The sequence below is a fragment of the Danio rerio genome, chromosome 9, assembly GCF_049306965.1.
Source record: "Danio rerio strain Tuebingen ecotype United States chromosome 9, GRCz12tu, whole genome shotgun sequence".
Classification (NCBI taxonomy): Eukaryota; Metazoa; Chordata; class Actinopteri; order Cypriniformes; family Danionidae; genus Danio; species Danio rerio.
Genome location: NC_133184.1, coordinates 26972341 through 26998605, shown reverse-complemented (window position 1 = coordinate 26998605; position 26265 = coordinate 26972341). Strand labels below are relative to the sequence as shown.

General features: G+C 35.6%; 1 protein-coding gene across 1 annotated transcript; it reads left to right on the top strand.

Moving 5' to 3' along the window:
* Window positions 1-7123: 7123 nt before the first annotated feature.
* epc2 (enhancer of polycomb homolog 2 (Drosophila)) lies at window positions 7124-25772 on the top strand. Its single transcript, NM_201075.1, is given in 14 exon segments — window positions 7124-7475; window positions 9213-9372; window positions 13236-13381; window positions 14475-14681; window positions 15320-15468; window positions 16474-16603; window positions 16716-16925; window positions 17019-17102; window positions 19153-19292; window positions 19969-20258; window positions 21815-21936; window positions 23136-23244; window positions 23523-23805; window positions 25318-25772. Coding segments are annotated over 14 exon segments (2256 nt in total). The 5' UTR covers window positions 7124-7322; the 3' UTR covers window positions 25391-25772.
* The last annotated feature ends 493 nt before the right edge of the window (window positions 25773-26265 follow it).

The following is a 26265-nucleotide window of genomic DNA, read 5'->3' as shown; positions in this document are numbered from 1 at the left end:
TGCACATATATAAATTGGAATATTGAAGTTTTTGTCTGCTTCTTTCAGAAGAGGAAAGCCCAGAGAGCTTAAACCAATCAGTCACTTTCCCAGCAACAACTCCTGCCTCTCCTAACATATGATTATAACATGAGGAAAACTCTTTTCAGGAATGCCAGGCAACTGCTTTAAATATTTTTATTGTGTATATAGCAATATTTATTTGAATTTAGTTTAATTGTATTTCTTACGGTATTACTATTAATAATAATGATAATATTAAAGATACTATAGAAAACTATTTAATAATCCGATGCTGGAAAAAATAGGCTACATGAAGCATCAAAAGAACAAAATAATTTTCTAAAGTTCAAGTTGCTCTGATATAGTTAGTAAATAATGAAGTAAGTATAAGGGAATATTATTAGTTCACTTTTTCAATTTTTTTAATTGTTTTTTTTTTAATCAATCTCAAACATCCCAAAAGAAAACAACAAACAATGCTTATATTCACCAACATGACCAGATTTCTGACATGGAAACCTGTGATTCGACATTTTTTCTTACATACTATAGGCCTATAACCAATTTTAACCACTGAGCTATTGTCAGAACATAATCTATGGTTCGATGTAAAAAAGCGTTCTGAATGCAATTTTATTTTGATTCATATAGGCCAAAGATGCCCAAACTAGGGCCTTCAGGCCAAAGTTGGCCCTCAGTAACCTTTGATTTGAAAATGATGGGGAATTTTGAGGGATTGCCTTTAACAGAGATTTTCATTTCTAATTCAACCTAACTTTTGTTTCTTAACTGTTGAGCTACAAACAAAAAAATAAATAAAAAATGGAATTACATGTTTCAATTATATGTTGTGAATGAATCAGATTTAAAAAATAAAAAGAGTCACTTGATGGATAGCGGACATTATAGAAGCCATCAGCAAGGCAAAGTGTAATTTTAGTGTTATAAATGGGATTGTTCATGTTTTTTATTGTAAGATGTTTATTACAATGTACAAAAATGTATAATTATTAAAACAATCAAAGTATTTTAAATGTAATAATTTATAGTATTAATTAAATGATATAATAAATTATAAATTGAATTATTATTCTAAATTTAGAAATTACAATGACAACTTTACAGCTTAGTATATCTACTCTCAGTCAAGTTTAGTTTTTTGGCCCTTCATAAGAAAAAGTTATATATATATATATATATATATATATATATATATATATATATATATATATATATATATATATATATATATATATATATATATATATATCCCTGATATAGGCAAAATTATTTTAATAAATATAATTAGGATATTTATTTAATAAAAAAACACTATAAAAACACGCCACTCGTGCTTATTTAATTATTCACTGCTAATATTAAAAATTGTTTACATTTAAATGAGCCTCGTCATTCGGTCACTACAGCAACTAGAGTTGATTTTTAAAAATCTACACAACTTGCTCTAAATTGATCGTCTCGCTACAAACTCTTCACAACTTTCGAAAAGTTTTATCAGTTTCTCTACTTTGGAAAGTTGTTTTTGGATTATCTTGATGGCGCTGCGTCGCTCGAGAAGAAGCAGGACTCTCCCCGCACACCTGAGGGACTTCAAGCTGGAGGGCGTCTCTCGCCAGGAGCTCGCAGCGGCGGTGAGGTTAGATCACACCTACAGCTGCATCTCTGACCCAGCGCTGGAGAAGCGACACCTGGAGAACGCGGCGGTCCTTCCTGCCATCCCTGTCCTTCGTCCTGCAGCATCAGTGTCCTCCTCAGTGGACGAGAGTCAGCAGGAGGAGCAGGTCTCCATCCACGGCTGGAGCGTGCAAGACTACCAGCAGATCTACGGCTCCGTCATGGAGAGGCATCGTGGTTCCTACAGCGTCAAGCGGGGCCTACAGATCAAGCAGCGGCTGTGGGAGAAGCTCCACCGGCCTTTACTGCTGGAGACCGAGCTCCCAGATGGACGAGTCTTGATCTCGGAGAGCAGGTCCAGCGGAAGCAGCAGCGCTCCTCAAATCCACGTGGACATCAGTGGAGAGCCACTGCCTAAGGAGGAGCCCCGAAGAAAGAGGCCCAGGCACTGAGACATCATAGTGTCCAATGGACGATCAAGGGCACGTATGTACATACTGTAAATAGTTATAGAGTAAGTCTTTACATTAAGTTTCCTTTTCAATCTACGTTTTTATCACTCTGCTGGAAGTTTTGGTGGTTTTCAGTGTTGCTGATGGGGCTCTTGGGTTCTGGTTGCCAGGTTGTTTTGGGAGGTTTTCTGTGTTTTTGACATGCGTTTGGCAGGTTTTTCTGAGCGGTCTCTCTGTGTTGTTGGTCAGTTGCTGGACTCCTCTAGGTTGGTTATTCACTATTACGATAGAGTAGGTTAGGTTAGGTTAGGTTAGGTTAGGTTAGGGTCCCTCACATGGTTTGCAGCTTGACGTGCTGTGAGGGCTTGTGTGCATCAGTGATGCTGAGAGCTTCACCACTGGTACTTCACAAGTACTGGCAGGGTCACCCATAGTGGACAGGTCTCAGCTGAGATGCCAGACAAAGACAAACCACCTGATTCCGGACAGAAGATTGGCCTGATGTCTCTGAGAGTTACAGCACAATTGCCTGAATGAGTGAGGAAAAACATAAACAGCCCCCCACCCCCAGTAATCATAAAACATGATTACTAGCTCTTCTTAAAATAATTTTCATGTCCTGCAAAAGAGATTCATACAGATTTAAATGACACAAAGGTGCATTAATGATGAACTATGCTTTTTTGTTAAAGAAATATTTTAAATAAATTTTTAATTAATAATTTAAAATGAAGTAGTTTAATGAAATGATTAGAGATTATGAAATGATTTCTAAATTAAAAAAAAAAATCTAAAACTGTCAGTGCGTGGCAGTTATGTCTTATGAGTCGCTTTAATTAGCCTAAGACTGAAAACAACTGAAACATGCAACAACGAGGTAAACAGCTGTTTGGATCCTTCAAAACCAAAGACTGTAAAAAAAAAAATAAAAAAAGTTATTCAGAAAGCTGATGCACAACAGTTCTTTTGTGGCTTTAAAGGTGTTTACTTACATTTCTCTTTTCTCTCTAGGTCAACAGTCTTTTCTAAACTTAACTCAGATCCTGCGCTCAAGGCTACTCTTTTAGACCAGAGCATTTCACTATCAGAACAAATGTGCACATCTTGGTTCAATAGAAATTGAGGTACTGATGATAACATGAGATTGTGTAAAATATATATCCCAGCTGAAACAAGTAACATAATGCCTTACTTTACTAAGTACACATTTATTTTTTATAAGTAACACAAGGATGCCATAATACTACTTTTAAAAATAACTTTCCCCAACATTGCATATCATAGTTATTTCTGTTTATTTTTTCCTTTTAAATTTCATTGTCATTGCATTGTTTCAATCCGTAAATGCTAGGTTATGCAATTACAGTAATTAATCTATACTCTAAACATGCCGGTTTGTTTCAATTCAAATTTGGGTTAAAACATCAACAAACCCAATAATTTAGATTTAATTTAAAACTGAACCAAATGCAAGCATTGTCCATATTTTACTTACATTTTGGCTGAAATATCTCAGCAATTTCTTAGAAGATCACTTAATTACCAATAAACAAGTTTTTACTGTAGTAGACATTTTCCGTAGCACAAAACCTTTTACTGTGTATGTCAACGAAAGAAAGAAACTTAAACAGGTTTGGACTAAGTTGAGTGAAGATAGGTAAACGAGAACAGAAGATTCTTTTTTTGTGTGAACTATCCCTTTAACTGCTGTGTTTTCTTTGTGCAGCACATATTTGCATTCATTTAATACAATGGTATATGGCTTTGACTTTATTCACCTTGGGTAAACTGATGTTCACTGTTTATTTTTGGAAATGCAAGTGGCATTTGTATTCAATGCAAAATTATTCATGCATTGATCAAATTAGGAATCAAATTGAAAATCAAATAAAAATGAGTGCTTATAAGTTAGAATCAAATCAGGGCATCTAAATTGATAGCCAAGAGGCCATGCCACTCAATTATTTGAATTTTCCTTTTGAGCTTCAGAAAAGAAAACAAATGAACTGCTTGAAGTTTATATAGGACTTTAAAGACCACATTCAGACATGAAGGGATACTCAAAAAATAATGTTTGCTATTTGGTCAAACTGCAAAATAAAATTCATTATATAATTATAGTAAAAAATGCAACACAATTCTTGATTTTTTGAGGGAAATTTAATTGTGTCATGTTTAATCTACTTAAATCTGCAAAAACTAATAACTTAATTCCTTCATATTGTCCCAACACATATCGATTGTGTGGAACCCAGCATTTTCCACAGTGAAGTTAAAGCTATTCAAGGTATTCAAAATAATGAAAGAAGACCATGAGAACGTGGGACAGCCATTATTGAAGGTGTTTTGGCATTTGCCAGCTAGCTTTTATCCTTATCCCTGCAGCCCCTTTACACTAATTCCCACCTGTGATCTCAGGTCAACAACTCTAGCCATTAACCAGTCATATGGCGTCATTGTTTTGACCTGAAAAGCAGGGGACTCGTCACCGTCACCATCATCAATTTGAGGTGAAATGCCTTAAACATCAGAAAATTACATTCAGTTGGGGAGGGGGGGGGGGAGGGGGGGAGGTAACAGTTCATCTTGATGGTCTCTTTTAGACATTTGTACATCAACCAAAAGTCTTTGCTGTATAGCATTAATGCCTGTTTAATATCTGCTAACACTGATGATCCACCAACAGACTTACTTTACAAGTATTAGTTTGTATAATCTTACTATTCTCATAAGAATTAGTTGACTTTGGGTTGGAAAGTTATACAGAATGTCTAAAGGGGAGCATCAAGCGGGCAGCAATGTCAATTTTATCAAAACAGCTCCAATAGTATCTGGAGGCAGCCTTCATGATGCAAGCGGAGACTGCATATCTCAGTGATGCAATGTCAGATACATTGCACTCAATGGACGTTGCTACTAGTGACGTCACTGTGAGGGTTAGGGTTAGAAGTGTTGTTAGGTGAGCGCATTAAAAAGCATTGGATGCAGCTCAGATTGCACTGCACCAGGTCTGCATCCAGATCCCTCTACCATGTCTTACTCAATTTCAGTTTAGCATTGAACTAGAGGACCAAGAATAATCAGAGACTTTTTTAATGAATATACTTGAAAAAAATATAGGAAATTTAAATGTTGGGAAACTTTACCATTTAAAATATTTGTCTATATATGCAATTGAAGTCAGAATTATTAGTATATTATATATATGTGTGTGTGTGTGTGTATGTGTGTGTGTGTGTGTGTGTGCATTTGTTAAAGCTGATTTTACACAACTCCAGTCATATTCCCTCTGAAATAATCATATGCTTAACAAGCAAGCAACCATTATTATCATCAGCAATTTTTAAAAATGTATTTTTTTTATGTAGAAAAGTATATTTTTGGGATTTTAAAATAAAAGTTTAAACAACATTTTTTTGGTAATAGCACTTATGTAACTTTTAATAGCCAACTTAAATCATTCCTGCCTAATAGAGATAAACATTTTTCTTAAAGTCCATTACTACATTAATGAATTAATTCCTCTTACTGAGTCAATAACTAAATGAAACAATTAATTCATCTTACTGACCCCAAACCTTATGAAAAATATATTGTAGCCTACAACATTGAGGGGAAAAAAATCAAATCCCAAGCAGAAATGGAAACATTCTCCCCTGCAGACTCTCCACTTATCTATTGCACATTCGCCACCATTTTATAGGATTGCCTGTGCCTCTAAGTTCTGCTTGTTCCGCTCATTAAAAATGATTTGTGTCTTAGCAGGTAACTTTTCCAAGCACCTCCCTGTGCTACTTTCCTCCCTGCAGGCTGGCCATTCAGCTCACTTCTGCTGATAGAAGACTGCACATAGATCTCAGTTCAAAAATCAGAAATGGTGAAGGACGTACGTTATTGACACACGCTGTGATTTATGTTAGGGTAAATCACTGCTATAGTGACCACATCCTCAGAAACAAAGTTATAAACTAACATGCGTATACTGTAGGCTACTGTTTAAAATGTACATTTTTGTACTTTGAAGTACTCATGCGTACATTTCAAGTACCAATGTGTACTTTTAAGCCACCAATATGGAGTCACAACAAGGCCAAGTCTACGTCCGTTACACACAGTTAAAGATCTGCTGATTCTGATATATTGGTTGCCATATCACAACTTGGAAAATCAGCATTTTTTCATTTAGAATTGCATATTATGATTTCATGTCCTGTTTTTTGGTTCATTTATTCATTTATTTTCTTGTCGGCTCAGTCCCTTTATTAATCCGGGGTTGCCACAGTGGAATGAACTGCCAACTTATCCAGCAGATTTTTATGCAGCGGATGCCCTTCCAGCCACAACCCATCTCTGGGAAAGTTTTTTTGTTCATTTATTTCGTTATTGTTCTTTGGCCAAAGCTCCCCAGTTTGGATGTGGACTGAGTCTCATTTTATTCAGCAGTCTTGACCTGTTTGCTTCGTCTGGTTAAAATCATTTACACAATGATGGAATTTAACGGCTGTAAAACACAGTCCCTTCTGATCTGTAGACATGCCTATAGCGACAGACCATAGAATCTGCAGTCTTCTGCTATTAGTGCACCCTCCTAGTGATCCCACCCTCCCAATTTGCAAAATAGCAGGCCTAGCTAATAAATTTAAATGTTTACGTTTTCTTCAGTCTGCTTCTGTTTAGCCGTAGAATTCAGGGTGGACCTCATGTTTGCACGAATTAAATGCGTTGTATCTCTCCCAAAAAAATATAGGTTAATGGCGAGGGACTTTCAAATACATTTTTGTGGCCTTAAATCTTTGGTTGAACCCATGACGCCATATTTGTCTTCGTGGCACATGTAAAGATGCTTTCATCGCTAAAGTTGTTTAATGGAGGTCGATCCACTAATGTCTATGACAGGTCCGTAATGCACGCATGTGTTCCCTCGTGCCCGTGTGTCGTAATATCGTGTGCACGCATGTTGTATGGGGTGCGCGCGCAGCGGCACACGCGCGCTCCCGCTCACGCTCTTTGGCAGTGTCGCGCGGGCTGTCGGGATCATGTCCGCCATGTTTTCACACCAGCCGAGAAAAAAAAGCCCGTGAAAAAACACCACAACTCGCTCAGAGATGCCTTTAACCGTCGGATTTCGATCGGAGGGAAGTCAGTGAGCGCGGCCGCGGAGAAAACCGTCGGCTCGTGTGTGTATTTGTACCGAATGATCCGTGTTCTGTGTATTTGTGATCGCTGAAAACAATGAGTAAACTCTCGTTCCGCGCGCGAGCGCTAGACGCCGCCAAACCGCTGCCCATCTACCGCAATAAAGACCTCCCGGACCTCACCGACTGCGTCTCCATCAACCGAGCGGTCCCACAAATGCCAACCGGGATGGAAAAGGAAGAGGAGTCGGTATGGAAATGATTTTAAATTCATATTTTTTTATGAGGTTCAGGTGCATAGCTGGGTGTTGGTATTCACGTAGCCTTTACGCATGTTTACTACGTAAGTAAATTCTTTGCTCACGGAGGTTCGTGCGCAGCGTCCCGATGATCAGAGTTACGTATTAAATGTACGCTAGTTGCGTATTCGTGGGAAATGTTCTACACTAGTGGCGTGAGTAAGGTAATTTACGTAAGTGATTTGCTAGTGGTAAACGCGCATTGACGTCAGTCTTTTTGCGCAAATGCGTTCGTGAGTAGCGTATGTTACGACAGGAATACACGAGCTGAACAGCGTGCGTCTCTAGCTAGAATCAAGGTTCGATTCTTCAGAGTTTAGTTCGTGCAGCAGCGGGCCTTACGCATCAGTTTAACGCAAATGACAGATAGTGTAGTCTTTTAATATGCCACATTTTGTCTTTGACATTGAAATGTAAATTGCTGCGGTATCTGAAAACGGAAATGATTCGTACCATGCTGAACATCAAAACACTACTGTATTGCCATTTTATACTCTAGCACCACATAGTTTGTGTCATTGTGAAAGCATACAACAAATAAAGAAATCTAACTACAATTTGCATCATTGTTACTGTTGTTATTATTGTTATTGCTATTATTTAAGCCTGTCAGGATTTTTTGGTTTAACTGTCGTTTTTTAAACATAAAGCTTATGCCTTCTATAATCATAATATCCAAATCTAAAATAATATAGGATTAAAAGCCTTTAGTTGTCTTTGTGTACTTCACAACAATTTTATTATTTTAATTTCTAAGAAGATCATATCTAACAGAAACAAAATGAGCATCTCCTTATCTTTATACTGTGTGTGAAGCTCTAGAGACTAGCAATCTTTGGCAAGGCGAGTGAAATTTAAACTGCACAATTAACTCAAATAATTATTGTAAATAACTTACTACAAATATCTACTACAGTCAGACGATTTAAAGTCTATTCCTGTTGTTCTATTATTATTATTATTATTATTATTATTATTATTATTATTATTATTAGATGGTTGTATTAACATAAAAAGTGTTATTGTATGTAATGATAATAACACTAATACTGTGTGGTAGTAATTATTATTAATAATATCTGAGAAGAGTTTGTCTGGCCAGTCAGTGGTGTAACCAACTAGCATGAAGCTGCAGCTTTGGTTGTTTCATGTGTCCATAAAAAGCTTTATTGACCTTTTAAGATTGATTCATCATCATTAATTTGCTTTGAACAATTGAGTTTATTACAGTAGCTACAGAGCATCTTTTTTTGTGCTGCAGATTGCATTTTCTCTCCTCACCAAGCTGATAATGAACCGCTCACCTTTCTATTATTGAACTTGTCTGCTACAGTAACTGTCTAATGAATCCAAAAGTGATTGGAACAACTCGAGTTCATTTGTATGCTTGTGAGCTGTGAAAGCCATTGCAGCGGGTTTCATCACGTTGCTGTTCTCAGCTGCATTAGAAGTCGTACTCGCCCAATTCTTGCTTCCATCTCTGTGTGAGTTTTTAACTTTTTCGTATTCTTGCTGAGACCAGCTACGTCAACTAACTGTGGAATTTTTGGTGCTTGTATTGGGTGACAAATCTTTATTGTTCTGGCACAAATGGTGTAACCCTTTCACAAACTCCAGTTGGCCCAATTCGTCATTGAAAAATTAGCTTTGCTCACTCTCTTTTTTTTTTTATGGTTTGTTTTTTTTAGGAGCACCATCTCCAGAGGGCCATCTCTGCCCAGCAGGTGTTCAGGGAAAAGAAGGAGAGCATGGTCATCCCTGTGCCGGAGGCTGAGAGTAACATCACCTATTACGACCGTCTGTATAAAGGAGAATTTCGCATCCCCAAACAGCTCATCCACATCCAGCGTGAGTCATTCGCAACATTCACCTCAAGACAGTAGTGATGTCAAAAGTATTGATGCTGAAGGATTTGAAACAATATGATATTGCTTTTCTGAATATCGTCACTTCTGCATTTGCTCTCCATCAGTGAGTTCATACACACTGCAGTCTGACATGTCCACCTCCTCTGTCACTCACTCAGACACACTCTAATGCAGCCTGCTATAAGCGTTTTGTTTCGGTGTTATGGTCCACCATAGTCTAGTCTGTCCGGCAGTTTCACTTTTATTTATCCGGAGTTTACAGCAGCTCATTTCACATTTGATGCTAAGCATGGGAGACACTTCTATAATTGCACGCTGTTTGTGCATCTCTTTTTCTCTGTTAGCATGCAGATGCTGAGTTTTCTACATGAGAATGCCCTTCAGCACAGATAGACTAAATGTATGTTAAATATTTGAAAAGTACCCATCTTTAAAAAAACGAGGTGGTTGTCTATAAAGCGAAATGTTTTTTAAATCAACTTGATACCGCTGTTAACTATGATCAATAAATAAATCATAATTAGACCTAATTTAAGCACTATTATTTAGTTCAATAATTCAATTGTATTTATGTTGTTAATGATTGTGATTTGCTTATTTGTATATTCATAACTGTTTATTTCTTACAATATTTTCAGTCTATAATATTTAGGCTAGTAGTTTCTAAAATTTAAAATGAGTAATTCAGAAATTTTATAGAGTTCTATATTGCATAATTTTACATAGTTTAGAACAGGGGTGTCAAACTCAATTCCTGGAGGGCCGAAGCCCTGCACAGTTTAGTTCCAACCCTGCTCCAACACACTTACCTGTAGGTTATAAACAAGCCTGAAGGACTCAATTAGTTTGATCAGGTGTGTTTAATTAGGGTTGGAACTAAACTGTGCAGAGCTGCGGCCCTACAGGAACTGAGTTTGACACCTGTGGTTTAGAACAACGAAAACATGAAATATTTTTATTTGACTTGTTTTTATTTTTTTCTTTGTTAGTTTTGTTTGTGTAGCTGGACCAGTAAAAATGTTGGCTTGGCTAGTGAAAGTCAGAACTGCTGCCTTTATGACCTGTTTTCACTGAGTGGTGCGTTTCAGTATTCTCTTATGGCAGTTTCCACTGTCAAAAGTTACCAAAAAGTGAAGTGTACCGTACCACTTTTTGGGTATCCTTTCAAAAGGGTACCTAGCATGACAAAAGGGTACCAAAAGGCGGAGCTAGATGCATAGCTGAACGCTATTGGTGTACAGCCAAAGCCAGGGGAATGAAAACAAAGGTAGTGCAATTTTTAAATACACAACCGTGACATTACATTGTAATACCATATACATATAATAACGAACCATGATCGACCCAAGCTTAAACAAACCTTGTCGTCGTCTTGATCAACAAACACAAAGCCAAGGATAACAAAATCTGCCATGTCCTGTTTTTGTGTTACAAAGTTGTCTAAAATCACGTGCGGTTTCAATTTCTCCATAGAGCTTGCGTGCACTTGCCCCATATCTATATTTGAAATAAAGAATTTCGAGCTGATGATAATAATGTGCGCATGACTATTGAAGTGTTTCTGACATCGAACGTGAGAGTGACATGCGGAAAAAACAAAGGAGAAGCTGGAAAAAACAAAGGAGCAAATCATTCTTTCAGCAACCTAAAACATGAACAAACGGCCATGATTAATTGTTATCATCATCTTTTGGACTATTATGAACTCTGAATGACAAAATTACTTTCTTACAAGAAGTTAAATGTGCTGGTGAAGATTAAATATATATATAAGAGGTTTGCACTGTGGGCTATATGTTTTTACTTATAAATGTATGTTGTGTGTAGTTTTTTTTCTGTAATCTGTAACATTTCAGAGACTGTAAGGGTCTGAATATGTTTATATATGTGGCATTTATTAATTTATTTATGGAATTACAGACAAACATAATCAAATTATGTTCATAGAAAGGTTAGTAATGAACATTAATACACAAGTATTCGTGTGTATAAAGTCTCTTTTGTGAGAAGTGCTTCTCATATGATACTTGAACGACTCGTACAGCCTTACCTTGATATTTCCTCGAGCGAGAATGACGTTGACTGAAACTTTCTGTCATACACCAAACCCACCATTGGTACCCTTTTGGCAGTAGAAATCAGTGGTTTATCAAGCCTAATAAAGGTGTCAGCAATTGGTGAGAGAGTCTTTTGATTGGCTGTTCAGCTGCGAATCAGCAAATAAAAACAAAAACCACAGAGACAAAACTAGCGATTCAAGTCAAGAGGGAACACAAAGCCAGCTGTCATTCTCTCATTTGCGAACTCTATGAATCATTAGTCATATTTGTACTGAGTGAATCCCTCTGGTGAGTGAGAAGTACTGGGAAATTCTGCCTTGATTATGGTTTGTATATGTGCAGCACTAGTTCTGGTTTCCATTTTTGAAGGATGACAATACAGATACTGCCACTTAAGTCTTTGGAAAGATACATTCTCTCATAGGCGCAGATATTTATATTCTCATTTCAGGTCGCTGTTGTCTGTTTGGTGTGTTCATGAGCAGCTTTTTGGTGTAGACTAGAAGGTATCAGACACAGCCCACCAGAGGCAACAACACAGTTGTTGTTGTTTTTTGTCACTGCTAGTTTTTAACGTCAGCTTGGTGTGTCCTGAGCTTTACACTAAACCATGCTTGATATTTTAACACTGGCCATTGCAAAGAATATATATGTACATGCATTTCAAAAGTTAGTTAAAGCTCTTGTAATATTTCTGTGTGGTGTCAAAAATGGTAGTGTAAATATTTTCAAGGTATCGTATTGAATAGGGATGTAACGGTATTGTAAATACCGTCATACCGCAATATTAATTTTTTTCGATATTACCGTAGTCGCATGACTCGGTAAAACTATAGGTCTTCTGAGAAAATTTGCTCAGGCGAATGAAGCGAACGGGAGGTAGCGAAAACTACAATTCCCATCAGCCCATGCTTGACCATCATCCCTTGCGGTCTGTTGTCGCTACAGATCCAGTAATGCGGAAATGGAGTGTGCTGCTAGAAGCGAGGATGAAAAGAGCTGGAAAACTCTAAAGCGGGTGTTGTCGCCGCGCGCTTACGGAATAGCGGTGTTGTCGCGCGAGTTCTTATCAGCTGTGTTGTCGCGCGCATACTGAATAGCGGTGTTGTCAGCACACTGTTCAGATTGATGCAGACATGAGACCTCTATCTTACTCATGGTTTGTCCTCTCAAGTGGGGGAAAGACAATGCACAACGTTACCCCACTGCTGTCAACCTGGGCTAAGTCATATCTCTCTTGTCCCAGAAACCTCAGTCCCAAATGAGAGGGTTTTTTCTATTGCAGGGGACATTGTAAATACCCAGAGATACCAGCTTTTACCATAATATATTTATATGATAAATTTCCTTTAAACCCATCTCTATCTAAGTGAGTGAGTGATTAAATGTTGAATGTGATGAGTTTTCAACAATACTAAATTGAAACTTTATTTTTTTACATGGTTCAATATTTTTTTGTTATTAAAATTGAAGTTCCTGTTTCAAAGCTTATATAGATGGCTAATTTATATGTCATTGACACTTTTGGCCCTTTTTTGGAGTATTTTCATAAGTTTTGTTTTTTCCTGTAAATGATTCAATAAATACCGTACCGTGACATTCATACCGAGGTATTACCGTACCGTGAAATTCTGATACCGTTACATCCCTAGTATTGAAGTAAGAATTATCTGTATTGTGACACTACAAGAGAGTCTTGCTGGATTATTTAATTCCTAGATTTAAATTTAATTGTGATTTCAATATGAATCTCAATTCATCCTGTCTCTGTTCTCTGCACCAGCTCTTGGTTTGGATAACGAGCTACCCGACTATGACATGGACTCAGAGGACGAGACTTTACTAAACAGACTCAACCGTAAGATGGAGCTAAAACCTGTGCAGTTTGAGACCATGATGGACCGGTTGGAGAAAGCCAGTACCAACCAGGTAACAGCAACTGCATTGAAGACCCAAGTTGTGTTCTTGAGTTGTGCAAAGTTAATGTAATATCATAAAAGCATCAAAATAAATATTACTGTACACTGTCATTTAAAAATTTGGGTTTTTAAAGATGTCTTAATTTTGTCTTTAAGATGTCTTAAAGTGTTGTGATGATCAAATTTAATTAATTAATTTATTAATACCAATACCAGTGTTTTATTTTAATATATTTAATTTCTATGATCGCATGACTGATTTGTTTACATTGCATTTGAGTTATTACAATATTATTTTTTAATTTTGACAATTTGAATTTAATATATTAATTAAAAAAAATTTAGCTCTGGATTTATTTATTAATTTTTAAATGTTCATGGCTTGCCAGTTGGTACTCTAATCTCATCAATTCACTCTACCCATTGTATTGTGCTTTAATGTTTAGATACGCACAGACTTTTTGTTGCTATTTTACAATTACATATATTAACATTAAAATAAGAAAACAACAATAATGTGTGGTTATAAATTTAGTAATTGATTGATAAAATGTGTGGGGAAATAAATTGAAAATGATTTACTCAAGGAATTGTGGGACAAGCAAATACTTGCACTTATAAAAATAATAATATTAATAATAATAATAATGCTAATAAAAATAATAATGGTTATATTAAAAGAACGTAATTTATATTAAATATAATGTAACAATACATACATGTGCATTTTTTTTAACAAGTGTTTGGCGTTTATCTTAAAACACAATATGGTTAAAATTGAATAATTTTTCCTAATGCAAATAATAGTATATTTTGTCCTAGTTGGACATGGGGAAAAAGTAAAATACTTTTATATTTTTTTAATTAAAAATATAGATATATTTTTATTGAAAAAGATAAGCCTTTATAGTTAGTTATTCAAACTATGTGAAATTATGTAGCTTAGCTATTTTTGTTATTATTATGTTTTTTTCCCACCTAACCATATTATACAAGTCCCCTTTTTGGTGTGAAAAACATTTACAAACAATGTAAAATGCACCTTCTAGCATGTAACTTTTTTCTCTCACCTTTCTCTGTATCTCTCAATAATTGTTTTGTAGTTGGTCACTCTTCAAGAGGCCAAGCTGCTGCTAAATGAAGATGACTACCTGTTGAAGTCTGTGTATGACTACTGGGTGAGGAAGAGGAAGAACTGCCGGGGGCCGTCTCTTATCCCACAAATCAAGCAGGAGAAGAGGGATGGTTCCACCAACAGTGATGCTTACGTGGCCTTCAGGCGTCGCACAGAGAAGATGCAGACTAGAAAGGTATGCATGTGCACTGTAGTGTAATGACATCAAACGCAGGGCTTCTTGTACAGTGTGAGACCCACTTTATATTATGTATTAATTAGGCAGTGTAGATGTTTAAAGAAAACAGACCTCAAACACGCTGATTTTGTAACTGCATGCATTTCACTGGAAGCGTTTGACTCAGGTTACTGCAAAATGAAAAGTCCTTATGCATACTTCTGTATACCCTATAATAACGGATATTCAGATATTCTGTTTTATGCTCCTATTATTCCAGAGAGTATAGTTAAGTAAATGCTTATAATTGGTATATAAACACTGATACCCGTGGTAGTGATCAAAATGATATTTCCTAATTAACTATTCAAATGATGATTGTATTGTATTGGTGGGCCAATAGGTGGCAACATGTAACCATTAAATGAATAAAAAAACCTTTCTCGATGACATTCATTGAAGTGACTTAACATGCAGATTTATACACAATTGAACTTTGAAAAAATTATGAAAGAATTTTGGCTCAAACGTTTTAACAAATGTTAATAAAATCTTTTAAACAGATATTTAGGGATGTTATTTATTGGATTTTTATTAAACAGCTACTAGAACCCTACTAGAATTTGGTCTCTGATCTGTAACCTCTCTCTCTATAGAATCGCAAGAATGACGAGGCATCTTATGAGAAGATGCTGAAGCTGAGGAGAGAGTTCAGCCGAACCATAAGCATCCTGGAAATGATCAAGAAAAGAGAAAAGAGCAAACGAGAGCTGCTGCATCTGACGCTGGAAGTCTTTGAAAAAAGGTGTGTGAACATTTCTATTTTTAAAGTTTCTTTTAAAAGAGTTTGTTGTTAAATAATTCATAAAATCAGTACTCAAAGTATAAATGTTTTTAGATCATGTTGATATTCTTGAGATAAACAATTGATTCATGCTAGTTAAAAAATGTATTGATTATCTTAATGGCATTCCTTCTGTGAAATCAGCATTTTATTCATTAATAAACGTAATCTCAGCTGTAACAGGAAGACAGGTCGAGACATAGAGCAGCCTTTTATAGATAGCAAATACACACATTCCCTGTACATTGACTAAGAATGTGTGTGCACTGTGCAATGTATTTTTCACATCTGGGCTTCCCGTAGAGTGGTGCTGAGCACAGCATATTTTAAAATGAATAGGGAATTCATATCAGCATAGCTTGGTTAAAATTTATCATTTTCTAAAATTGCAAGTATTTAGGCAAACCCTTGGGATTAAAAACACCTATTGACTGGAACAAATGACTAATTTTATTATGCAGCAAGTGTCTTGAAGGGCAGGATGTATCAAAAACTAGAGCACATTTTATTGGTCAAGGTTTGATGAGAAAGGTGACTTAAAAAAAAAAGAAAAGAAAAAGTTAATTGATTTCGTCAGAAGTAACAAACCTGAAGATTTGATTGGTTATATCTTCTACATGTTAAATTTGTCACTGTTTTTTTCACATGAATTTTGGATAACTCTAAATGATGGATTACATTAAGACTAACATACTGATATTAACACCTAAAAACTATTTTTGATTTCACTGGGACTTTAAGCACTTTTCTCCAATCGTCAATTTGCTGTAAGTGCGATGACGATGTGTGATTGTGATACGAAACAAATAAATAAATCTATGTTGCAGTTCATTTGGAAATGTCACAAAGCTTGATGAATCACTTGATGAATAAAAAAGTTTGATCATGAAGCCAGAAACTTTTTAAATGACTCTCCTCTTATCACTGCTCTAACATTTTGTTTCTCAAATGTTTTGTGTATTTTAGATATCAGATTGGAGACTTCTCTGGTGAGATTCTCAATGAAGTCACTGTACCTCTGGCTGAGAAAACCGTTTACCCTGCTCCCATATCCCTACCCATCAGCAGTCGGCACAAGACAGAGAACAAAATTAAGGTAAAATCTAACAGTAGGAGAGAAGAAGAAACTAAAACCTTAGTCTTTGAGAAATATGAATGTGCTCAGTCATCATTATAAAAAAACATATCCTGCTGTTTTTTTTCTCCAGTCACACAAAATTGGGCCCAAACACCTGCACCCCTTTCCCGTTAAGTCTGAGCCTCATTTTGACTTTGTGCGTTCTCATAAGAAGTACAACAAGAGGCCCAAACTTGATACGTTTCGCCAGACTGGTTGGCCAGAGCGAATACAGACCATTAACAAGGCAGACATTAAACAGTACGACTTCCACAGCTCTGGAGAAGAGGATTATCCACTGGTTAGTGTTCGGCTGAACATGCTCGTGTACATGTGTTTTATTAAGCCATTAGCATAGATAGCTTATCAATTATGTATTTTTTCTCTTCTGAAGTCTCCAGCATCAGAGCCAGATGAAGAGAACGATCCTGACGGAGTCTTTGCCTTCAGACGGAAAGCTGGCTGCAGTTACCATGCTGTGAGTTTCCTATTCAATATCAGCGCTGGCTATAGATCATGAAGAAATAAGCAACTGTGCACATCAAAGCTGGTTGATGTAGGAGAAAGGTTATGTTTTAATATTTAAGCTGCTATGAAATGACTTTAAGCATTTGTTCTCAAGGTTTTTGATTTACACACAAAGACTCAAAGATCTTCAAGTCCTAATTTATCTTCACTTTTGCTATAGTTAAAAGATACTGCAGTGTAGAGCTGCACGATATTGAAAAAAATCTTACATTGCCATATTTTGTTTTTTTGGATATATATATATATATATATATATATATATTGAATAGTTCTACTTGGTAAGAAATGTTTTGATTGCGATAATTTTCTGTGTCGTATAAATCATGTATAAAAAATAAATAACCCAATTGACACCAAAATAATAACAATAGAGCAGGGATCACCAAGCCTGTTCCTAGAGGGCCGGTGTCCTGCAGATTTTAGCTGCAACCCTAATCAAACACCTGAACAAGCTAATCAAGGTCTTACTGGGTATACTTGAAACACCCAGGCAGGTGTGTTGAGGTAAGTTGGAACTAAACGCTGAAGGGCACTGGACCTCCAGGAATAAGATTGGTGACCCCTGCAATAGAGCAATGAAAAAAGTCTAATAAACAGTGCTTTATGGTTTTCTGGAGAAACAAACAGTATTTATGTACAGAAACCGTATAGTTCTCATCGTGTTAAGTTAGTAAAATTATTCTTCATTAAAGTTACAAATGCACTTTTTTTGTGGCCAAAGGCTTTAAACTCTTTTGAAATTACTTTAGAATGCATGCAAATGACATATTTTACTCTGTTATGGTTATACTTTGCAATGACTCCACAAAACTCATGTATTCTCAACTGTTGTGCTGATCAACTATAATTCCAACTCAATACTGCATATCCTGCCATTGGACTATTGCAGACACACACGTTGCGATATCGATGCTGAAACAATATATTGTGCAGTGTGCAATGATTTAGAATTAATTGAACTAAAAATAGATTTCACACAGTCCTTATTTGAAGAAAGTATTGTTTTAATATTTGTTTCGCATTTAAAAATTGTTATTACAGTTTTTTTTATCATGTTTCCCATTTTCAAGAGTCTTTTCAGCTATGTTGTTTTCAAATGCATAATTTATTACATTGAAGTTGTAATAAAAATTTTAATAAAGAATATTATTTTAGTTATTTTTATTTTATATTTTAAAAAGTAAATGTATTTAATTATTTATTAAGCAAAATATTAAATGAGCAGAAAGCATGTCATGTATGTGGGTATGAATAAGTAGGCCCACAATGAATCAGTGTGTGCAGAAATCTGTAGATTTTTAGCCCATCATTTGTGTAAATTTATTTTAATTCAGTTTTCATAATAATTTCAGTAATACTATTTACTAATATGGAAATGTTTGTATGATTTCTTTAGAATACAGTTTTAGTTATAATACTGCCAAAATTATTCTGCATTAATCTGCATTTTTTTTTTTTTTTTTTTTTTACAAAAATCTCTGCAGAAATAATAAAAAATGTCAGCAAAAATTGTTCTGGCCCTACTCATAAGACAGGAAGTTTGATAATCGCATACTTACATTTTCCTCATTCCTCCCCTATCCTATGCTAATCTACCCTACTCTACATTCTACCTTACCTACTTTCACTTCTTTACCCTACAATGTTCTACCCCAGTGGTTTCCAGCTCCAGTTTTTAGGACCCCTCCCATGCTGGAAATTTTTTATGTCTTATATGTCCTGAGGAACGGAATTGGGAATCACTGCTCTACCCTTCGCTATTCTTCACCACTCTACTCCACTCTACCCACCCTTACTCTACTCTAGTTTTCTTGTATGTTGCACATGGCTAATAATGCTGCACGTGAGACGTGCGTCACTTGAGACCAAACCATAGTTTTTTGTTCTCATTTCCTATAGATTGTGCCATACTTCAGTATTAAGTTAACTCGGTGGTGTTGACTCAGTGGTGCTTTTAAAATTTTGTTTGTGATTGTTAAATGTGTGTTATGTGTCCTCAGCCGGTGGTGGATCAGAGCTGTTCTCCTCATTGGCAGCAGACGGGTCAGGATCAGCTGTGGCAGCGGAACTGTCTCACTGCCCTCTCTGTGCCTAGACGGTGCATCGCAGTGGCTTGTAGGAGAGTGGGCAGAGGTGGCAGGTATGGCCCTGTTTACACTTTTTGCATATGGCTTTTTAGCTTTTTCTTGCTGAGTTGTTCTGAGTTTATTTGTTTTTTATTATTTGTAATTCACAGTATTTCTTGCGATTTTAAGATTTTTTTTCTGAAACATTGAAACGTTTTTCTGAAACGTTGCGTAAACATCTCATGGCTTTTATCCTCTGAAAATTGTGACTTGCAATGACAAGTTTATTTGCTTTCCAACCTAAAAAATATACATATGTTTAAATGTATTTAATAGTCTTTAAACAAATTTCTCAAAATGATTTCTCTCTGAATTGAGTTAACATTTAGTTGATTTCCTGCAAAAAAGTTTTTCTCCCAATTCAAAATTAAGATCTCACTGTTCTGTCGTTCTCAGAGTTGCAATCTTTATAAAAACAAAGTCAGTTGTGAGAGGGAAAAAAAAGGTAGAATTAAAAATTTTAACACACAATTGCTAGTTTGTTGCAAAAATGCATACAATGCTGCAGTTGCCTTGTTTGTTTTTTGTTTAAAGGTTTATAGTTTCCTCTGCTGAATTTTGTTTCACTTTAGACTCGACATGGTGCAAAATATGCTTTTGTTTCTCTAGATAAAAACAGAATCCCTTATGATCAATTCTAAAGGTCACAGGTTTTGCCATATATCTGAAAGCACTGTTGTTCACCTCCAGGGTTGTTTTGGATCGCACCTCATCAGATCTGGATCATTCCCTCGGGCACCTGGACCCTGATATGCTTTATCCCTCCTCCGGCTCATGTGTGCCTGACCTCCCCGTCCACACAAATACAAACTCTCACGTCTCGCAACGCTCTCTGACTCAGCTTCTCGGTGACATCCAGGCCTGCAGGTGGAAGTTTTTTCGGCCTCGGCCGCTGCAGGACAACTCTAGGGCTGAGGACAAGAAAGGGACCCCGCCGGTGGAAAAAGGTGGAGGGACGACACTCTCTAACAGCGTGTCAGGTGAGGCATCTGAGCTCAAGGGCACTCACAAGGTCAATTAAAAGAATTCTGCTGAAAACAACTCTTTACCACTGTACTCCTCTATCTTTGTTTAGTTCAGGGTTTTTCAACAAATCCATCCTTTCATTTATTTTTATGTGGCCTGCCAGTTGTTTTGAAGAAATAAACTCTAGCGCTGTGTACATGATACTGACAAGAGTTCAGAAATTCTCAGTGGTTGTCAGTTTATGGATTGCATTCTATATGCTGAACACAATGCTTTGTTGTTGTTGATAATTTAGCTACATTGCTTTGATACATTTGAACAGGCTTCTTTTAGGTGCACACATTAAATTGTGCTCTATCCTGTCAGATGTATGCGTACCTGACTCCTAAGTTTTCAGAGAAAGACATGAGCTGTAGCAATTTAGCAGCTTGTGCACAATACCATTATGGCTCATTATTGTTTTTGGGTTATAATTCTTGCTTAAAGTAAAAGTATTGGATTGTAGTAATACATCTGGTGGAAAAAAAAGATACTGAGTTGTGAAAGCCTGGTTTGTTCACTTTTTTTTTTATGTGGCTTTAGACTTTTTTCTTGGTTGCTGCATGGAGAGCACTATATCGACCAGCGTCCTCCAGTAGGATGCTTTGAACTTCCTTTTACAGCGTTTCTCAGCTGATAATTCAAGATCTGAAAATGTTTCCCAGTACGGTTTTGAGTGGGTTACGGAGTGTTTTTGTGTTGCACAACTTTTATTTTGAAAGATGTGTGCTAAAGCCGTTATGCCTCTGTCAGATGCTGTTCAAGCGAGAGTGAAGGACACTCTCCTAATTCAGTGTCTGCCTTCAGATTAGATGCTGAAATACAGCGTCAGTGTTCCCAACCTGTCAGCTGTTATACTGTACTCGTGTGTTAAACGTTTTAGTGAATAACATTTGTTTGGGTTGGTCGTATATTTAAAAAAATGTGTAAAAAATCACTTTAGCAATGATGATGCTCTATTTAAATGGCACACATGCTGTATGACGATGAAGGTTGTTGCAGTATTAGTTCAAAGCCGTTAAAAGCAAGTAAAATAGATAAACTATCATTTCAAAGCTCTCCAAATGTGACTCTTTATATGCATCAAGCTGCCGACCGGAAGTTCGAAGCATCCTCCTTAGGCATATACGCAAAGCATAATAGGTCATTTTGCATTCTATGAAGTAGGTCTATATTAATTTCTTTTTATAAATGTTAAAGACATTCATGCCGTTTAATTTGGTTTGTGAAACCCATATTTTTTGTCAGGGTTCTAATTAGCTTTAAAAAAACACAAAAATAAAAATTTACACAAAAAATACATTAAAAAACAAATTGAAACGGAAATATTATATTAACAATTTGCGTTTTATCAGCTTATTCTCTTTTTACAATGTTAATATTTACAAAAAACATACAAACTACCCAAAATGAATTCTCTTGTTTAATTTCCTGAGTAAATGGCTTTATTGCCACCTAGTGGTGAAAATTAAAATGAGTTCCTTCTCATCCACAGAATATAACATTTCTCCCCATATCCTTGTCCATCCAGGTGGATTCACAGAAGAGCAGTTTCAGTCCCATCAGCAGCAGCTGGTTCACATGCACAAACAGTTACAGCAGCAAGAACTGCAGCAGAACTCCACAGCAGCAGAAGCTCACTTACACCTGCATGTGAGTACAGCCACATCAACACTAAAATACACCTCAGGCCTGACTGCTTATTACATCTTATGTCACAGGTTCTGGATCCAACAATTAGTGCTAACATCCACTCACATTGTGTGCATGATGTTTACATTGATAGCCAAATTGTAATTCATCTTCTATGGTTAAATGGTTAAAATATTGGTTTGTGAAAGGCTGCAAGCTGCAGCAATGAACATCATTATTTTGTGAAAGATTTACTTTAATGTTTGATATGTCTAAACAATGGTCATAACTGCTTTCGAGGCCTTTTTTTAGTTCAAATGAGTAGAGGTTTGGACATAGAAACAGATTTTATACACCACAATTTAAGAAATGGATTCTGTTCTCAAATTTTCTGTTTTGTTATTTTAAAACAAGAATATACAGTTGAAGTAAAAATTATTACCATTTTTATTCACTTTATTCACTTTTACTTACTTATTATTATTTAAAAAATATATGTATTTATATATAGAAAGTGATGTTTAATGGATGTATGTTTAATGCACTGTATTTCCTATATTTTGTCTTCTAGAGAAAGTCATTTTTAAATTTGGCTTAAATAGAACCACTTTTTATTAAGATCATTCTGTCTTATTCACTAATAATGGAGTACGTTTTTCCTATTATACACACATTTGTTAGTATAGTTTGATGAAACATCATAAATTAGCTTGTACACGATTAGTGATTATATTGTTAACCCACACTGTTGTACACTGACTTGCCTAATTAACATAACTTGTCTAGTTAACTTTATACCCTACTTAAGTCATTAAACCACTTTAAGCTCAGTTCTATTGTCTCACAAAATCAATAGAAAAAGTATCTACTGAAAACAATGTAGTTAATTGAAGTCTTTTATTAAAACTATTGTTTAAAAATGTATTGAAAAAGATAGATTTAAATCAAATTTGTGTGTACATACTGTGCATAAAACTGGTAGCTAAAAACATCAATAATAGGAAAAAAAATGTCTATTATTAATACAAAGTCAAAAGCTACTAGTTTCCACGATTCTTCAAAATATCTTTTTTGTATTCATCAGAAATAAAAAAACTCCATCAGTTTTAGAAATAGTGGAGGGCGAGTGGATGATGCCAGATTTTTTGTTTTGTTTTTTACTCTGACTTTAAGGAGAATTATGAATTGTGATCATGATCTCCCCTGTGTGTTTGTCTTAGACTCTGGACTCGGCTGGTGCTCATTTTGCTGCCTCTGCTGTGATCAACACTCCCAACAATGAAAACAGACCCCAGATTGCTAGTGTCAATGGCGTCCTTCCCAATTCAGGCAAGTGCAGCTCCAGAATTGTGAGACGATAGTGTAAAAACTGTGAAATATAAAGCATTCTCTACATAAAAGTGTCTGATTCAATAGTTCTTTGTGATCTTTTGTTCCAAATATTATATAACTATAAACGGCTTTATGAAACTTTTTTTAACAGAATGGTGAGCAGATTTGATTTGGACCTTTTATATAACAATATCAGGCTCTTTGTGGAGTGTTTAACAGAAAGAACGGCAAGCATGATTGATTGTTGAATTATGTCTGGTTTTTTTCTCCTTCAGGAAGCTTCAGACAAGTCAAAGTGAACCGTTCAGCTCCGAGTGGAGGTGGTGGTGCTGGTGGTGAATTAGGCTCTTTAGTGCGGAGTCCACAGCTGGCCGTCCCTCAGTCTCTGCCCCACGGACACGGGCACCTGAGCACTGTGAGCGCTGTGTCTCCTGCCCACACGCACCACACGGCTCGCCTCTGTGCCCCTTCACCCTCAGCCTTAAAACTGGCCAGTGTCGCCAGCAGTCTGGACCGGGTACCCAAAGTCACCCCCACTAGTGCCATCGACATTGCCAGGTCTGAATCTTTACTTAGTTCTTTCTTTCTTTCTTTCTTTCTTTCTTTCTTTCTTTCTTTCTTTCTTTCTTTCTTTCTTTCTTCTTACTATTCTTTACTTTCCTTTTTTCTTTTTTACTATTCTTTCTTTCCATTTCTTTTTTCTTACTATTCTTTACTTTCCTTTTTTTCTTACTAATCTTTTTCTTTTTTTCTTTTTCATTTTTCTTACAATTTTTTACTTTCCTTTCTTCTTTTTTACTTATCTTTCTTTTTTCTTTTCTTTTCTTTCCTTTATTTTTTTCTTTTTCTTTTTTTCTTACTATTCTTTCCTTTCTTCTTTCTTACTAATCTCTTTCTTTCTTTCTTTTTTCTTACAATGTTTTACTTTCCTTTTTCTTTTTTTACTAATCTGTCTTTCTTTTTTCTTTCCTTTTCTTTATTTTTCTTTTTTTTCTTACTGTTCTTTTTCTTTCTTTTTTTCTTTCCATACTTTTCTTTCCTACTTTTCTTTTTTTTTTCTTTTTTACCTTTTTTTTCTTACTTCAGATAGTGGGAAAAATCTGATAATTTTCAGAATAAAAAATGAAGTTATACACCATGTCCCAAAATTGGCATTTATTCACATTTAGTTTGTTTTTGTTACATTTATTTTGCTCTCCAATCCTTCATTAAAAAATTCAATAAAAAGAGATATAACTATGAAACATAATTATTGTGTTTAACATTAAGTAGAATTATAGATTTTTTTTCCCCGTTTTTGATAGATTTTCTAGAGTTATTGTTTGTTTTAAGTATTATATGATATATCAGGAATGATTTTATTTTATAATTATTATTATTAATGTTAAAAATGGTTGGGGTACGTAATTTTTTGCAAACTATGATGCTCATCTCTGATAAATAAAAAATTAGATCAATAGTTTACCTGATTACAAGCCCTGCTGGTTTAAAAAACTTGCTTTGAGGAAAACACAACAGAAAAAACAAAGGAAAATGAATTTTATTCACGTATATTACATTTCATGTTTTAATTTAGACATAATGTATAACAGGTGAACCTAGAATAGGTCGCCCTAAAAATCATTTAGAGATAACATTGTCTTTTTTTTCTGCACCAATCCAAATGTGTGGAGGCTTTGTTTATAGGAAGCTAATTTTATTACACAATGCACATTGAAATGTAATTTTCACCATCAATGTGCTTCTGAGTGACATTTTCTGTTTTTAACACAGACCGTTTAATGATGCTCAGAGGTGGCACAATTACATTTACATGCAAATGACAACTGTATACTTTCATACTGGGGCTGAAGTGGCTCATAGCAGATGTAACGTGGTTTGGTATTGGATGTTTAGTAACTTACCTGTGTTTGCAACTCTCCAAACTTGTTTTGGAATATAAACCACAGGACATTTCAATATTTATATTCAGAAAAAGTTGCAATTGTTTTGAGAATAAAATATAATATGATAACTGAAATGAGGTTTTTAGCATGATATCTGACATTTGTGCATTTGTCCTTATCGCAGGGAGAATCACGAACCAGAGAGGCTGGCTCTCAATGGATTATCAGAGACAACAGTGGCCATGGAGGTCACATAGCCCATCCAAAACCACACGGACTCGAGAGCTCAGAGCTGTGCGCTTCTACACGGACTTATACCCAATAGCAGCATATCAAAATATTAAGAGAAATTTGTCAATATTATAAGTGTACATTTTGTAAAATTGGGAATTATCACTACCTTGTAAAATAGTATATTTGTATCATTAGTCTGTCATTTCTGTTACTTGAATCCTAGATTGTTATTTTTTTCATCATGCTTTTGCACTTGAAAATGCAAGCAAGACAAGTGCATCAGTTCATGTTGGGATCATGAGCATGAATATAGGTCCTGCGTCACTTGTTTTAACTATTTATTTTGCAATGTTTACATTTTTGTATCTCGTACAAATAAATCCAATTTTGTGACCACAAAATGCAGACATAGCTAGTACACCATGCTTTTGTGCTTTTTTCCTCTATAGAAAAGAAAACATGGCTTCACGGATTCAGAAATGTGTCAGTTCAGGAGTCATCTCCCTTATCTCATGCCCATTTGCTTTTTTTTCTGTCTTTGTCTCACCAAGAATAGTATGTTAATTCTAGAGATTGATGGTCTCTATCGGAATTTATTGGATATTGGATATCTATTCGTCTATTCTAATGCATACATCTACCTATTGGAGAATTAGGGGGGCCCAACCAATGCCAAGAAGGCTGTATTAATCATATAGCTCTCTTATACATTTACTATCAGAAGTTGTAATATCTGTCTATAACTAGTAAGATTGTAATGTTATTACTTCTTTTCAAAACCTGGGGCCCTCATGAATAGTGGAACGTTCCTTTCCTACTGCAGATAAACATTTTAGAAACTAACCACAAATATGGCTAATTAACTTTACTTTGTTTGTGAACTTTAGTTATTTGTTAA